At 47.7% G+C, this 15,838-nt stretch overlaps 4 protein-coding genes across 5 annotated transcripts in view; 2 read left to right on the top strand and 2 right to left on the bottom strand.

The window, feature by feature from the left end:
- LOC135342575 (uncharacterized) overlaps positions 1-15,838 on the bottom strand; it is a 242,336-nt gene that overhangs the window by 195,403 nt on the left and 31,095 nt on the right. Inside the window, exons 15-17 of the mRNA XM_064539323.1 lie at positions 14,729-14,827; positions 13,900-13,998; positions 13,734-13,832 (exon numbers count right to left, since the gene is read on the bottom strand). Of these exons, the coding sequence (XP_064395393.1) occupies positions 13,734-13,832; positions 13,900-13,998; positions 14,729-14,827 (297 nt within the window). The remainder of the gene's footprint in view (positions 1-13,733; positions 13,833-13,899; positions 13,999-14,728; positions 14,828-15,838) is intronic.
- The window catches only part of LOC135342679 (ankyrin repeat and protein kinase domain-containing protein 1-like), a 63,565-nt gene that overhangs the window by 30,089 nt on the left and 17,638 nt on the right, over positions 1-15,838 (bottom strand). Inside the window, exons 6-8 of one of the 2 annotated variants that reach the window (XM_064539483.1) lie at positions 12,956-13,054; positions 12,726-12,824; positions 11,548-11,773 (exon numbers count right to left, since the gene is read on the bottom strand). In XM_064539483.1, coding sequence (XP_064395553.1) covers positions 11,705-11,773; positions 12,726-12,824; positions 12,956-13,054 — 267 coding nt within the window. In that variant the 3' untranslated portion in view covers positions 11,548-11,704. Of the gene's footprint in view, positions 1-11,547; positions 11,774-12,725; positions 12,825-12,955; positions 13,055-15,838 lie in introns of those variants that run through there. The other variant, XM_064539484.1, reaches the window with a different exon arrangement.
- The window catches only part of LOC135342650 (procollagen galactosyltransferase 2-like), a 92,677-nt gene that overhangs the window by 67,273 nt on the left and 9,566 nt on the right, over positions 1-15,838 (top strand). The window contains exons 8-10 of the mRNA XM_064539443.1: positions 9,586-9,692; positions 9,969-10,101; positions 10,570-10,697. Of these exons, the coding sequence (XP_064395513.1) occupies positions 9,586-9,692; positions 9,969-10,101; positions 10,570-10,697 (368 nt within the window). The remainder of the gene's footprint in view (positions 1-9,585; positions 9,693-9,968; positions 10,102-10,569; positions 10,698-15,838) is intronic.
- Positions 258-2,361, top strand: LOC135342792 (glycosyltransferase 25 family member-like). The gene is made up of 4 exons (XM_064539655.1): positions 258-1,322; positions 1,481-1,703; positions 2,033-2,097; positions 2,254-2,361. Exons 1-4 carry the CDS (start codon positions 1,171-1,173, stop codon positions 2,315-2,317), a joined length of 504 nt encoding a protein of 167 aa, XP_064395725.1. The 5' UTR covers positions 258-1,170; the 3' UTR covers positions 2,318-2,361.

Raw genomic sequence — 15,838 nt, 5'->3', positions numbered from 1 at the left:
CTGAGCCAGCTTTGTTCTCCTCTAGATTCAATCCTTCCACCTGGACCACCAGAGCATCAAGGTCACTTCTTGATCTTGTAGCCATTTGCACAGTTTACATATAAGGGGCATGACACGTGCTTACTGCGCATGCTCAGATGTCCAAGAATGGCAGTTAGCAATTAGCCTTGTTCCCAGGCCTTACTTTTTCTTGCTGTTGTCACTGTTCATCCATAAACAAGACATAGTGAGGCAGCAAGGGAAGAAATGGGCGTACAGTTAAGAAAAAGTAAGGCCTGGTTTGGGAAATCGCGTGATCCACAAGGATTTTTATGAACGTGGGCGATATGTAGCCCACAATCGTGACGTAAGGTATTCTCCCACGCATTCAGAGTAAGACTGTACTGTACTGCACTGCACTGAGACAACCACCAAGCTGTGCTGCAAGTCAGATCAGAGAACCAGCGTGGCCAGCTCTGGTGGCAGTAGCTACCTGCTATATGATAATGATGACTAAGCTATTCTACACAAGAAAAGGTAATAGTGATAGAATCTAAACACACAATCTAGACTAGTAGATCATCTAGCTAAGCCTAAGGTATAGCTAGCTATAGTGCTTGCAAACTTCCAGTTCCAAGTCCATGTCCAGCTTGCTGCAGGCAAAGTTTTATTAGTCGTAGACCTCTGCGTGGGCAGTCCAACATCTCTAGCTCAGTATGCCCACGCTCATTTTCACCCTTCTACCACCCTTCTACCCTCACGCGACTTCCCGATACAGGCTCTCCTTTTTCCTAACTTTACGTCTATTTCTTTCTTTATTCCTCCAATTAATACCGTATTTTATCTCATTGAACGAATAATACAGTATTTTATCTTATTGAACGATTGTGATAAAGAACAGAAAAAGGAGAGCCTGTGTAGAGGCTAGTTAGCAATAACATCCTTCTCTTGTCAAGATAAAGAAGTACAGTTCTCCATCAAAGAAGCGAGGCTGCCACACAGACTCTGAGAGCGTAGATTAAGGAAGGAGTAAGGCTCCAGAAGCAGTGAAATAATTACCAGTCAGAAATATCCATCAAATTCCCAGCTCCACGGATCATCTATGAATAGTCTCTCGATACACTGGATTGCACTTGCTGTGCATTTGCTGTGTGCATAGCTCTCCTAGTGACTGCCATACCGTCTGTATACATGTTGGACAATGGAGACTCCTCGTTAGAAGCAGCTGAAGATCTGCCGAGTGTCTTCCTTGCTATTCTGGCTAGAAATTCAGCTCACATGCTACCCAACTTTCTCGGTTATCTGGAGAACTTGGACTATCCTAAAGACAGGATTTCATTGTGGTAAGTTGCACCTGCCACTATGCATCATAATTAGATGTTACTCTATATCAGATGCAATAGTTTGCAGAATTTCTATTTCTGTTTCTTGCATGCAAACAAAACCCTATTGTGTTTGTACCAGCCCCACCCACCTATGAATATCATTAACTACACTGTAGGATCAGAACAGACCATAACGGTGACAACACCACGGCAATACTTGCTGAGTGGGCAGAAAACGTTAAGCTCTTGTACAAATCGGTGGACTTGAAGTCATCAGACGAGTGGCTGTATCCGAACCTTGACCCCTTCGAGGAGCATGACGAGAGGTTCGTCCATGTTGCCCAGCTGAGACAGAAAGGTCTGGAGGCGGCCAGGCGTTCAGGGGCAGACTACCTCTTTGTGAGTTATCGGTGTGACCATCTCTAGCCTCGTTCCCGGCCCATCTATTGTAACGACCTAGCTAGGCTATCTCTAGACGTACCATTATGATACAGTGAAACCTGTCTATAGTGGTCACCCTGTAAGCAGGTCACCCTCTATAATACAGCCAGGTTAATGAGGCCCAAAGTCTCCATATAGCATGTGTTTGGACCTGTGTTAGCAGACCACCTCTTTATTACAACCACTGTTAGTCTGCCCAAGACAGTAGTAGATACAGTTTTAGTTATTGCAATTTTGGTATCCACAGTATCTAGCTCAGATTAACTATACAATTGTTGTTTATCCAGCGGCTAGACTGTGACAACTTTCTGGTGAACAACAGGACACTACGGATTCTGATGGATCAGCAAAGGTAAGTCAGTGCGTGTACAGTCCATAGGGAGGGGATAACTTGTCTATATGTACGAGGCTTGCACTGAATACATTATTTGCTGACCTGTGCACTTTATTATGGTACATGTATGTACATGTAGAACAAGTTTGAATTGTCCCCTTCCCTCCACTGTAGATCTGCCTATGCACATTCTGAACACCGAGGTGTTTGGGTTCATGGTCAAACCAGAGGACTATGAGAGCCTGGACCACGCTGCCTCCTCTTTCAGCTGGACAACCTTGGTAAGCCTCTACTTGCCCACTAGACACTCTCTGTATCATTAATGTTTTGCGAGCATCAAACATGATTATGTGAACTTGCCGAGGGTTGATCAATTTGCAACAATAAAATCGCAAAACCTAAATTATTATTAGTAAATACACACGATCCTCGCCAGAACACAATAGTTAGATCTAGCAAAGGGTGGGCTCATTTGCTAAGGTTTTTCACCAACAAAATAATTATTCTAGTAATAGGCTCCCCCCCACACAGTGGACCACCCCCCTATACTGCATTAGTGTGTGTGTTGTCTCCCCCCACACAGTGGACCACCCCCCTATACTGCATTAGTGTGTGTGTTGTCTCCCCCCACACAGTGGACCACCCCCCTATACTGCATTAGTGTGTGTGTTGTCTCCCCCCACACAGTGGACCACCCCCCTATACTGCATTAGTGTGAGTGTTGTCTCCCCCCACACAGTGGACCACCACCCTATACTGCATTAGTGTGTGTGTTGTCTCCCCCCACACAGTGGACCACCCCCCTATACTGCATTAGTGTGTGTGTTGTCTCCCCCCACACAGTGGACCACCCCCCTATACTGCACTAGTGTGTGTGTTGTCTCCCCCCACACAGTGGACCACCCCCCTGTACTGCACTAGTGTGTGTGTTGTCTCCCCCAACACAGTGGACCACCCCCCTGTACTGCACTAGTGTGTGTGTATTGTCTCCCCCCACACAGTGGACCACCCCCCTGTACTGCACTAGTGTGTGTGTTGTCTCCCCCCACACAGTGGACCACCCCCCTGTACTGCACTAGTGTGTGTGTTGTCTCCCCCCACACAGTGGACCACCCCCCTGTACTGCACTAGTGTGTGTGTTGTCTCCCCCCACACAGTGGACCACCCCCCTGTACTGCACTAGTGTGTGTGTTGTCTCCCCCCACACAGTGGACCACCCCCCTGTACTGCACTAGTGTGTGTGTTGTCTCCCCCCACACAGTGGACCACCCCCTGTACTGCATTAGTGTGTGTGTTGTCTCCCCCCACACAGTGAACCACCCCCCTATACTGCATTAGTGTGTGTGTTGTCTCCCCCCACACAGTGGACCACCCCCCTATACTGCATTAGTGTGTGTGTTGTCTCCCCCCACACAGTGGACCACCCCCCTATACTGCATTAGTGTGTGTGTTGTCTCCCCCCACACAGTGGACCACCCCCCTATACTGCATTAGTGTGTGTATTGTCTCCCCCCACACAGTGGACCACCCCCCTATACTGCATTAGTATGTGTGTTGTCTCCCCTACACACAGTGGACCACCCCCCTATACTGCACTAGTGTGCGTGTTGTCTCCCCCCACACAGTGGACCACCCCCCTATACTGCACTAGTGTGCGTGTTGTCTCCCCCCACACAGTGGACCACCCCCCTATACTGCACTAGTGTGCGTGTTGTCTCCCCCCACACAGTGGACCACCCCCCTATACTGCATTAGTGTGCGTGTTGTCTCCCCCCACACAGTGGACCACCCCCCTATACTGCATTAGTGTGTGTGTTGTCTCCCCCCCCCCCCCCGTGTGTATTGTCTCCCCCCACACAGTGGACCACCCCCCTATACTGCATTAGTGTGTGTATTGTCTCCCCCCACACAGTGGACCACCCCCCTATACTGCATTAGTGTGTGTATTGTCTCCCCCCACACAGTGGACCACCCCCCTATACTGCATTAGTGTGTGTGTTGTCTCCCCCCACACAGTGGACCACCCCCCTATACTGCATTAGTGTGTGTATTGTCTCCCCCCACACAGTGGACCACCACCCCTATACTGCATTAGTGTGTGTATTTTCTCCCCCCACACAGTGGACCACCACCCCTATACTGCATTAATGTGTGTATTTTCTCCCCCCACACAGTGGACCACCCCCCTATACTGCATTAGTGTGTGTGTTGTCTCCCCCCACACAGTGGACCACCCCCCTATACTGCATTAGTGTGTGTATTGTCTCCCCCCACACAGTGGACCACCACCCCTATACTGCATTAGTGTGTGTATTTTCTCCCCCCACACAGTGGACCACCCCCCTATACTGCATTAGTGTGTGTATTATCTCCCCCCACACAGTGGACCACCACCCCTATACTGCATTAGTGTGTGTATTTTCTCCCCCCACACAGTGGACCACCACCCCTATACTGCATTAGTGTGTGTATTGTCTCCCCCCACACAGTGGACCATCCCCCTATACTGCATTAGTGTGTGTGTTGTCTCCCCCCACACAGTGGACCACCCCCCTATACTGCATTAGTGTGTGTATTGTCTCCCCCCACACAGTGGACCACCCCCCTATACTGCATTAGTGTGTGTATTGTCTCCCCCCACACAGTGGACCACCCCCCTATACTGCATTAGTGTGTGTATTGTCTCCCCCCACACAGTGGACCACCACCCCTATACTGCATTAGTGTGTGTGTTGTCTCCCCCCACACAGTGGACCACCCCCCTATACTGCATTAGTGTGCGTATTGTCTCCCCCCACACAGTGGACCACCACCCCTATACTGCATTAGTGTGTGTGTTGTCTCCCCCCACACAGTGGACCACCCCCCTATACTGCATTAGTGTGTGTATTGTCTCCCCCCACACAGTGGACCACCCCCCTATACTGCATTAGTGTGTGTATTGTCTCCCCCCACACAGTGGACCACCCCCCTATACTGCATTAGTGTGTGTATTGTCTCCCCCCACACAGTGGACCACCCCCCTATACTGCATTAGTGTGTGTGTTGTCTCCCCCCACACAGTGGACCACCCCCCTATACTGCATTAGTGTGTGTATTGTCTCCCCCCACACAGTGGACCACCACCCCTATACTGCATTAGTGTGTGTGTTGTCTCCCCCCACACAGTGGACCACCCCCCTATACTGCATTAGTGTGTGTATTGTCTCCCCCCACACAGTGGACCACCCCCCTATACTGCATTAGTGTGTGTATTGTCTCCCCCCACACAGTGGACCACCCCCCTATACTGCATTAGTGTGTGTATTGTCTCCCCCCACACAGTGGACCACCCCCCTATACTGCATTAGTGTGTGTGTTGTCTCCCCCCACACAGTGGACCACCCCCCTATACTGCATTAGTGTGTGTGTTGTCTCCCCCCACACAGTGGACCACCCCCCTATACTGCATTAGTGTGTGTATTGTCTCCCCCCACACAGTGGACCACCCCCCCCCCCCCCTATACTGCACTAGTGTGTGTGTTGTCTCCCCCCACACAGTGGCCCACCCCCCTACACTGCATTAGTGTGTGTGTTGTCTCCCCCCACACAGTGGCCCACCCCCCTACACTGCATTAGTGTGTGTGTTGTCTCCCCCCACACAGTGGACCACCCCCTATACTGCATTAGTGTGTGTATTGTCTCCCCCCACACTGTGGACCACCCCCCTATACTGCATTAGTGTGTGTATTGTCTCCCCCCACACAGTGGACCACCCCCCTATACTGCATTAGTGTGTGTGTTGTCTCCCCCCACACAGTGGACCACCCCCCTATACTGCATTAGTGTGTGTATTGTCTCCCCCCACACTGTGGACCACCCCCTATACTGCATTAGTGTGTGTCTTGTCTCCCCCCACACAGTGGACCACCCCCCTATACTGCATTAGTGTGTGTGTTGTCTCCCCCCACACAGTGGACCACCCCCCTATACTGCATTAGTGTGTGTGTTGTCTCCCCCCACACAGTGGACCACCCCCCTATACTGCATTAGTGTGTGTCTTGTCTCCCCCCACACAGTGGACCATCCCCCTATACTGCATTAGTGTGTGTGTTGTCTCCCCCCACACAGTGGACCACCCCCCTATACTGCATTAGTGTGTGTATTGTCTCCCCCCACACAGTGGACCACCCCCCTATACTGCATTAGTGTGTGTATTGTCTCCCCCCACACAGTGGACCACCCCCCTATACTGCATTAGTGTGTGTATTGTCTCCCCCCACACAGTGGACCACCACCCCTATACTGCATTAGTGTGTGTGTTGTCTCCCCCCACACAGTGGACCACCCCCCTATACTGCATTAGTGTGCGTATTGTCTCCCCCCACACAGTGGACCACCACCCCTATACTGCATTAGTGTGTGTGTTGTCTCCCCCCACACAGTGGACCACCCCCCTATACTGCATTAGTGTGTGTATTGTCTCCCCCCACACAGTGGACCACCCCCCTATACTGCATTAGTGTGTGTATTGTCTCCCCCCACACAGTGGACCACCCCCCTATACTGCATTAGTGTGTGTATTGTCTCCCCCCACACAGTGGACCACCCCCCTATACTGCATTAGTGTGTGTGTTGTCTCCCCCCACACAGTGGACCACCCCCCTATACTGCATTAGTGTGTGTATTGTCTCCCCCCACACAGTGGACCACCACCCCTATACTGCATTAGTGTGTGTGTTGTCTCCCCCCACACAGTGGACCACCCCCCTATACTGCATTAGTGTGTGTATTGTCTCCCCCCACACAGTGGACCACCCCCCTATACTGCATTAGTGTGTGTATTGTCTCCCCCCACACAGTGGACCACCCCCCTATACTGCATTAGTGTGTGTATTGTCTCCCCCCACACAGTGGACCACCCCCCTATACTGCATTAGTGTGTGTGTTGTCTCCCCCCACACAGTGGACCACCCCCCTATACTGCATTAGTGTGTGTGTTGTCTCCCCCCACACAGTGGACCACCCCCCTATACTGCATTAGTGTGTGTATTGTCTCCCCCCACACAGTGGACCACCCCCCCCCCCTATACTGCACTAGTGTGTGTGTTGTCTCCCCCCACACAGTGGCCCACCCCCCTACACTGCATTAGTGTGTGTGTTGTCTCCCCCCACACAGTGGCCCACCCCCCTACACTGCATTAGTGTGTGTGTTGTCTCCCCCCACACAGTGGACCACCCCCTATACTGCATTAGTGTGTGTATTGTCTCCCCCCACACTGTGGACCACCCCCCTATACTGCATTAGTGTGTGTATTGTCTCCCCCCACACAGTGGACCACCCCCCTATACTGCATTAGTGTGTGTGTTGTCTCCCCCCACACAGTGGACCACCCCCCTATACTGCATTAGTGTGTGTATTGTCTCCCCCCACACTGTGGACCACCCCCTATACTGCATTAGTGTGTGTCTTGTCTCCCCCCACACAGTGGACCACCCCCCTATACTGCATTAGTGTGTGTGTTGTCTCCCCCCACACAGTGGACCACCCCCCTATACTGCATTAGTGTGTGTGTTGTCTCCCCCCACACAGTGGACCACCCCCCTATACTGCATTAGTGTGTGTCTTGTCTCCCCCCACACAGTGGACCATCCCCTATACTGCATTAGTGTGTGTCTTGTCTCCCCCCACACAGTGGACCACCCCCCTATACTGCATTAGTGTGTGTATTGTCTCCCCCCACACAGTGGACCACCCCCCTATACTGCATTAGTGTGTGTATTGTCTCCCCCCACACAGTGGACCACCCCCCTATACTGCATTAGTGTGTGTATTGTCTCCCCCCACACAGTGGACCACCACCCCTATACTGCATTAGTGTGTGTGTTGTCTCCCCCCACACAGTGGACCACCCCCCTATACTGCATTAGTGTGCGTATTGTCTCCCCCCACACAGTGGACCACCACCCCTATACTGCATTAGTGTGTGTGTTGTCTCCCCCCACACAGTGGACCACCCCCCTATACTGCATTAGTGTGTGTATTGTCTCCCCCCACACAGTGGACCACCCCCCTATACTGCATTAGTGTGTGTATTGTCTCCCCCCACACAGTGGACCACCCCCCTATACTGCATTAGTGTGTGTATTGTCTCCCCCCACACAGTGGACCACCCCCCTATACTGCATTAGTGTGTGTGTTGTCTCCCCCCACACAGTGGACCACCCCCCTATACTGCATTAGTGTGTGTATTGTCTCCCCCCACACAGTGGACCACCACCCCTATACTGCATTAGTGTGTGTGTTGTCTCCCCCCACACAGTGGACCACCCCCCTATACTGCATTAGTGTGTGTATTGTCTCCCCCCACACAGTGGACCACCCCCCTATACTGCATTAGTGTGTGTCTTGTCTCCCCCCACACAGTGGACCACCCCCCTATACTGCATTAGTGTGTGTATTGTCTCCCCCCACACAGTGGACCACCCCCCTATACTGCATTAGTGTGTGTGTTGTCTCCCCCCACACAGTGGACCACCCCCCTATACTGCATTAGTGTGTGTGTTGTCTCCCCCCACACAGTGGACCACCCCCCTATACTGCATTAGTGTGTGTATTGTCTCCCCCCACACAGTGGACCACCCCCCCCCCTATACTGCACTAGTGTGTGTGTTGTCTCCCCCCACACAGTGGCCCACCCCCCTACACTGCATTAGTGTGTGTGTTGTCTCCCCCCACACAGTGGCCCACCCCCCTACACTGCATTAGTGTGTGTGTTGTCTCCCCCCACACAGTGGACCACCCCCTATACTGCATTAGTGTGTGTATTGTCTCCCCCCACACTGTGGACCACCCCCCTATACTGCATTAGTGTGTGTATTGTCTCCCCCCACACAGTGGACCACCCCCCTATACTGCATTAGTGTGTGTGTTGTCTCCCCCCACACAGTGGACCACCCCCCTATACTGCATTAGTGTGTGTATTGTCTCCCCCCACACTGTGGACCACCCCCTATACTGCATTAGTGTGTGTCTTGTCTCCCCCCACACAGTGGACCACCCCCCTATACTGCATTAGTGTGTGTGTTGTCTCCCCCCACACAGTGGACCACCCCCCTATACTGCATTAGTGTGTGTGTTGTCTCCCCCCACACAGTGGACCACCCCCCTATACTGCATTAGTGTGTGTCTTGTCTCCCCCCACACAGTGGACCATCCCCTATACTGCATTAGTGTGTGTCTTGTCTCCCCCCACACAGTGGACCACCCCCCTATACTGCATTAGTGTGTGTATTGTCTCCCCCCACACAGTGGACCACACCCCTATACTGCATTAGTGTGTGTATTGTTTCCCCCCACACAGTGGACCACCCCCCTATACTGTACAGTCAGTACATCTCCAGACCACCCCCTGTCAAAGACAACTTGGGGTTGGACGCGGTACGCTGTCTCTACTATTACAGTTATGTTGTATGTGTACGGAAATCATAAAAGTTCACTGATAATTTCCAAACAATATTTGGTAGGTGTTTATGATTGGGCTAGTACGGAGGCCAGAAAGAAGGAACCGGATGATTTTAAGCCTGGACGAGCTCAACTTCAACTACACCCTCTTTGATGCTGTCGATGGAAGGTGAGAGAAAATTAATAATTATACATCGTATGGAGTAAGGTTTTAGATAGTGGCTTATCACGTCCAACCCCAAATTGTCATTGAGAGAGGGTAGTCTTGAGATGTACTGCATGGTGTAGAGTATAGGTTCACTGTGTGTGAGGGGAGACATAACTGGCTGTACAATACAGAGGGATGGGGGAGAAGACAATACACACTAATTGATACACAAGGATGTGGTGGGGAACTCATATTTAAAAGAACCTCTTTTGTTTATTTTATCCCTGGCCACTACAGACAGTTGAATCAGAGCTACCTGGACAGTCTGGGCATCAAGTACCTACCCGGCTGGAAGGACCCTTGGGGAGAACGACCTATGACCTTTGGAGAGTTTGGCTGTTTCCTTAGTCACCACACGATATGGCAGCAGGTGAGTGGGCGTTAGTGAACACTTGTTGATGTGTACAGAAAGTATTGCTACCTGTTGCATTGTGGGCACTTGTAACTGTGTGAAACCTGTCTAATGTGGTCACCCTCTATAATATTACAGCCAGGTTAATGTGCTCCTAAGTCTCCTGTGTGCGGACACAAACATTAGCTGTTTGAGCAAACTAGACACTTTCATGAACTGCTTTAACTGATAATGAGGCGGTGGTTGAAAAATAATAAACTACTTGTCTTCAAAGGCGACAAAAAACACTGTTTTCTAATCGATCCAATCGTTGCTTTGTAGAATCCCCATAATGTTAAAGTCATTACAATAAAAAGTTGATTGCGTGTCCGTTATGTCAACGCACGGATGAATGCTCTACTGAGCATCTTGTTATAATAGCCACTGTTGGTCTGTCCAAGGGTGACCAGTATAGACAAGTCTTACTGTACCTCTCTTACCCCCCAGATGATGACGGAGGGTCTGGATCAAATCCTGATTCTGGAGGATGATGTCGTGTTTGAGCCCTACTTCCGACATGACCTCACTAGAGTGCTGGAAGAGGCCAATCGGATCACACCAAACTGGGACCTCATGTGAGAGCTCTGGAGATATAAAGTCTATTATTATATGCAATGTCCGTATCTCGTTAGACAATATTCCAATCTTTGCTTACAAGTAGTTCAGTGCAACACCATAAATAAGGCACACCTTATAATCAGCTGACAGTAGTCTAGAAGTAAGAAAATTGCTGTCTAATTTCCTTGAACCATAACCATGCAAGTTTGGATTGTCCGAACTTACAACAAATTAACGCTAGATTGTTGTATATAGAGATGCATTTCATGATACAGGGGATGGTCTTCTTCACTGGGCCTGTGACCGTGGCAACCTGAACATGGTGAAACTACTTGTGAAGAGGGGAGCAGATGTTAATATTGAGGACACAGACAATCAGACACCTCTTCATTATGGTGAGAGATGGAGTATTCCTTTACAGAGGGTGTTTGTGTGTTAATAGATGTTGAAGCTAGCTGTCTGTTTGTAGATCTTTGTTTGAGTCCAATGCTCCCTCTACTGAATAGTGAGGGAAGTCAGTTTGGCTGTGTATCTATGGTAACCTTGGAGATCTTGTATTTGCATTAATGATGGTGATCGAAGAAACATACCCTATAGCTATAGAAGTTGAGCTGGTTGATGAATTAGTTATTCGTGGTAATAATTATTTTCTCCTTGATTTATTGATTTATTGTATATTTCCTCTACAGCTGTGTCATGTGATCATCATGCTGTCATCTCTTATCTACTGCAAGTGGAGACATTGCAGATTCCTATAGCTACCTCAAGATGTGATTGAGAATCAAACACTTATAGCTATAGCTAGCAGACAAACTTTTTAATCGAACAATCTATTAATTTTGCACATCGCTCCCATTATTGACCAAATTTCAAGTTTTACATGATCAAAGAAAATTCAAATGTAACTGTAATAAAATGTGGTGAAACTGTAGACAAAAAAGACAAAATGATGTAGTGTAAAGCAATCTACGTATCTATCAGAGGCTAGCTGCCATGGTAACAGTACAGTTAATAAGGTACAGAGTCAGTGTAGTAGTTCACACACTTGAGTGTGTCCCTTCCTACTAGCCATATCATAGGCAGTATGTCCGTCCTGTATAGTGGGTATGTGAGCAGTTAGTGATGAAGGGAAATAAGGAATTTTAACAGTGGACAGCAATATATACATAACCAGGAGAACACTGTTGCCATGGTGATGAATAATTGTTACCTTAATTAAGGTTACTAATAAATAGACAGTAGTAATTTTAGCGTATCAGATTTTTTAGAGTACTAATTTTGGCAGAAAATTCATTAGCACATTAATTATTTGTCAAAATGGTCAGATCATTTGTCATTGTGGTCTTGGAGAAAAGGAATGTAATTGGTGTTGCAACAGTCAGGTCAAAGTCCAGTCCAGTCCAGTCAGCCAGTCCACTGATTAAGGACAACCAGTTTTAAGCTTGAAAGGAAAGTTTTGAGTCAGATACAGGGGCTAGCTTGCTATAGCTTACTCTCAAGAGAACTTTTTTGAAATTCATAATGCGTTATAATAATAATTATTAGCGAGGTCTTAATTTAGCGTTAATAACAAATTTGCTAAAAATTTAATTAGTACTCGTTTATAATACATACATGTACCATATAGCGGGTAATTTTTGTGGGGTAAATAATTTGTTTAGTCTCATTGCCTGCACTGCATTCATACGTTCCGGTAAGCCACGCACATACGTTAAAATTTCGTGGAGGTCAGCTAGCTTGCCCTCGAAAATAACGAATTTTTTGCCCCACGAAAATTACCGGCTATACGGTAGTAACATTAAGGTATACCTAACTACTGTACTATATACTAGAATGCATCAAACATACGCCAACTTTGCGAGAGTTGATCAATTCGCAACAATAAAATCGCAAAACCTAAGTAAATACACACGATCCTCACCAGAACGCAATAGTGATCGCAAAGGGTCAATTTTTCTGCTGACTTGGTTAATTCGCAAAGGTTTTTCATCCGCAAAATATTCTAGTAATACGTATAGTGATTACAATCATGCAGCGTGACTCACATTAGACTTGATATGGACGTCAGCCTTGGCCTCCAACAACATTCTAACAACTCCACAGTGACCCTGGTGACTGGCCATGTGCAATGCCGTCCAACCATCCTGTAAACATCCAAAAAATTTTAAACAAACAAACAGCCAGTAATAATAGCTGGCAATGTGCAATGCTGTCCCCCCTTCTCAACAAGACCAAATAATTATTAATACAGATAATTATAAGCAGTAAATCTCACCTTCTCTTGAATTTCAACTTGAGCATTCGCAGCAATCAACAATTCCACTGCCCTCACATGACCATTCTGAGCAGCTGCATACAACGCAGTGGCTCCAGTCTGTACGGAGTCAAGATAGTGTGAGCAGGTGAACCATCACTTATCACAGACCCACTCATTATACAATATCACATGACTATCTACACTAATGTCAGGGGATACACTAGCCTCGATCCCAGGCCGCACTTCCTCTGAGAGCCAGATATCGGCTAACACAGGATAACAACGTGCATGCTCAGTAATGATGTCACATACCGTATAGCGCGAAATTTTCGAGGCACTTATATTTCTTGGAATGGCCTCAAAACCATTTCGTTGCACAATGTTCATGGAATGACTGCTTACAGGAAGACACGTCTTTTAATCTTTGCACGTTATAGTAATTAAAGAACAATTTTCAAGGACTTAATTTTCGTGTCGGATCGCTAACCACCGAAAGCAGTCAGTAGCAGGCCTTATCTTTAATTTAATGGCTGAGGTTCAGTGACGGAAACAGTTACCTCTAGGTCTAAACTATACTACCCTTGAGCCTTAGTCAAAGTTATTGTGCATTACATTGGAATGCAATTAAAAGAGAGATCACGAGATGCGTGTCGTACCTCGGTACACCAACTACCAGTGCTATCTACATAAACATGACTAGCTCTGGTGTCTAATGGACCAGGTCAAAAGAACATGGGGAGGCTCTGTGGCTAGTGGCCTCTGAGATGTGTGTACAGCTACTTACATGTACACTCACCTCTTTGGGTAAATCAACATTGGCCCCAGCATCGATTAGGAGCTCCATACATTTCTGGTGACCATTGAAACTGGCTGCGTAAAGAGGGGTCTCTCCCGACTGTACATAGGAGGAAAACAACGTGAACAGCATGTTGTGGGAAATAGTTTTGTACAACAAAACCAACCGTATTCTGAGTGTTGACTGTAGCCTTGGCTGCTAAGAGGACCCTCACTATCTCATCATGTCCCTGGTGACAGGCTACAAACAGAGCTGTCTGGTTGTTCTGTTATAGACCATAAACCATATAATTATATATCACAGCAACTGGACCAGCTAATTGTACACTCTCCACTACTCAGTCCACTCATACACAGAGGTAGCCTCGTTCCCAGGCCAATTTTTTTGTATGGAATGGAAGGGAGGAAAATGCGGCCTGGTGTCTACTGATAGTACGCATGCACTTAGTTTTGCTGTAAAATATGGGGAATCCCTTCTTTTCCCCCTATCTACCATGCTGTGCTTCTATTGTGTTGATCAAGAAGGCTTGCACACTAGCCTGAAGCCAGAAGAGCATCTCGTCTACTTCACGACAGTCGTATGGTCGGAATGTCTGAGCTTGGAAGGACTGGCTATAGCAAGTCTTTGTGCATGCTTCCTATGGTACTTCTAACTGCTGTTTGAGAAGACAACTATACAACCATCGTAGAACTAGAGACTACTGGCCTCAGACTAAGTGTACCAGCATTCTTGGCCAACGCAATAGAGGGCATAAGCCATAGCTTCAGTATGGAAGTACGTATTACGGAACATATTCCTAGTAAACGGACTAGTTTGCAAAAGTTTTACATTAGTGCACGATTACCATGCGCACTAACACCCAAGCAATGGACACCAGGCCTTTTCCCCCTTCGAAAAAAGCGGCCTAGGAACGAGACTAACACAGAGGTGACAGTACACACACTCAACCATGGAATCAGCAGAGTACACAAACACCACCATGCAGCGTGACTCACATTATTCTTGTTGTGAACGTCAGCCTTGGCCTCCAACAACATTCGAACAACTCCACAGTGACCATTCGTACAGGCCATGTACAATGCTGTGGTTCCATCCTGCACAGAGTCAAGATAGTACAGATCCACTCATTACACACTATCACTCACAAAATATCACATGACTATCTGCACTAATGTCAGGGCAGAGGAGGTACGACACTTATTTAATTGAATCTTCATTTGTGATGACGTTTGTTTAGCTGGTAGTTAAGGTTACGGTATACTGTTCCACCCACACTCAAATCTGCGTGGGTGTTCAATGTAGTTCAGCTAGTAAAATGGCTCTCATCTGGCAATGGTTACTCTGCGTTAATTCCAGGCACCAGGAAACCCCTCCTTACCGTATACTCTGCTGTTTCTTATTATACGAATAAAGGGGCAGGTGACTCAAAGAGTTTTTCCCAAGAGAGTAAGTTACAACAAAGTTACGGCCATTTTTCTAGCTGTTTTTGTAGGCTAATATGGCGACTGTAGAGTAGTAACAAGGATATATTTTTTGCTGTAAGGTCTCTATGAACAAGATCTCTTCGAGTCGCCCTCCAGTAAGTCTTCAGGCATCGAATACTGGTCAGAAAGACAACCTAGAAGCTATGCAGTCAACAAAATTTGACGACAAAATACTCAGTTTTTCCAGCTGACCTCAGACCACTTCATTGGATTACAAGACATATAAACTCTGAGTTATTATTGTAGCTAGCATTGTTCCATGTTCTCTTTCCATTGATAATCGTTGCAAGTTACAAAAATAACGTTGTGATGAGAAATAAATATCTTATGAATCATTCATGAGCAATTAGTATACTGTAACCTTAACCGCGACCTTGTCACAACAAACTCTATAGACCAGTAGAACGCTTGTAACTAGCTGTTTAGCTAGCTCTGTACGTTGCTCAAGGTCTCTATGGCTAGCTATAGTGTTTCTCCAGCTGAGGTCCTGTTTAGAACTCGTCCAGATGTATATGAAAGGTGCAGTGCTCTCAACATTTGTAGCAAGCATATCTCCTAACTGAATAGGGCTCACTGGGGTTCAGCGACGGAAACAGTTAGATCTATGTCTAAACTATACTA

Source organism: Halichondria panicea, chromosome 10 (genome assembly GCF_963675165.1).
Source record: "Halichondria panicea chromosome 10, odHalPani1.1, whole genome shotgun sequence".
NCBI lineage: Eukaryota > Metazoa > Porifera > Demospongiae > Suberitida > Halichondriidae > Halichondria > Halichondria panicea.
Note: the sequence above shows the minus strand (reverse complement) of the source record. Positions and strands in the feature narration are given on the sequence as shown.

Excerpts from the sequence above, each read along its gene's own strand:
- LOC135342792 (XM_064539655.1), top strand. The coding sequence starts at position 1,171 with ATGTTGGACAATGGAGACTCCTCGTTAGAAGCAGCTGAAGATCTGCCG. Across the intron at positions 1,323-1,480 it reads AAAGACAGGATTTCATTGTG|GATCAGAACAGACCATAACG; the intron begins GTAAGTTGCACC and ends ACTACACTGTAG. Across the intron at positions 1,704-2,032 it reads CAGGGGCAGACTACCTCTTT|CGGCTAGACTGTGACAACTT; the intron begins GTGAGTTATCGG and ends TTGTTTATCCAG.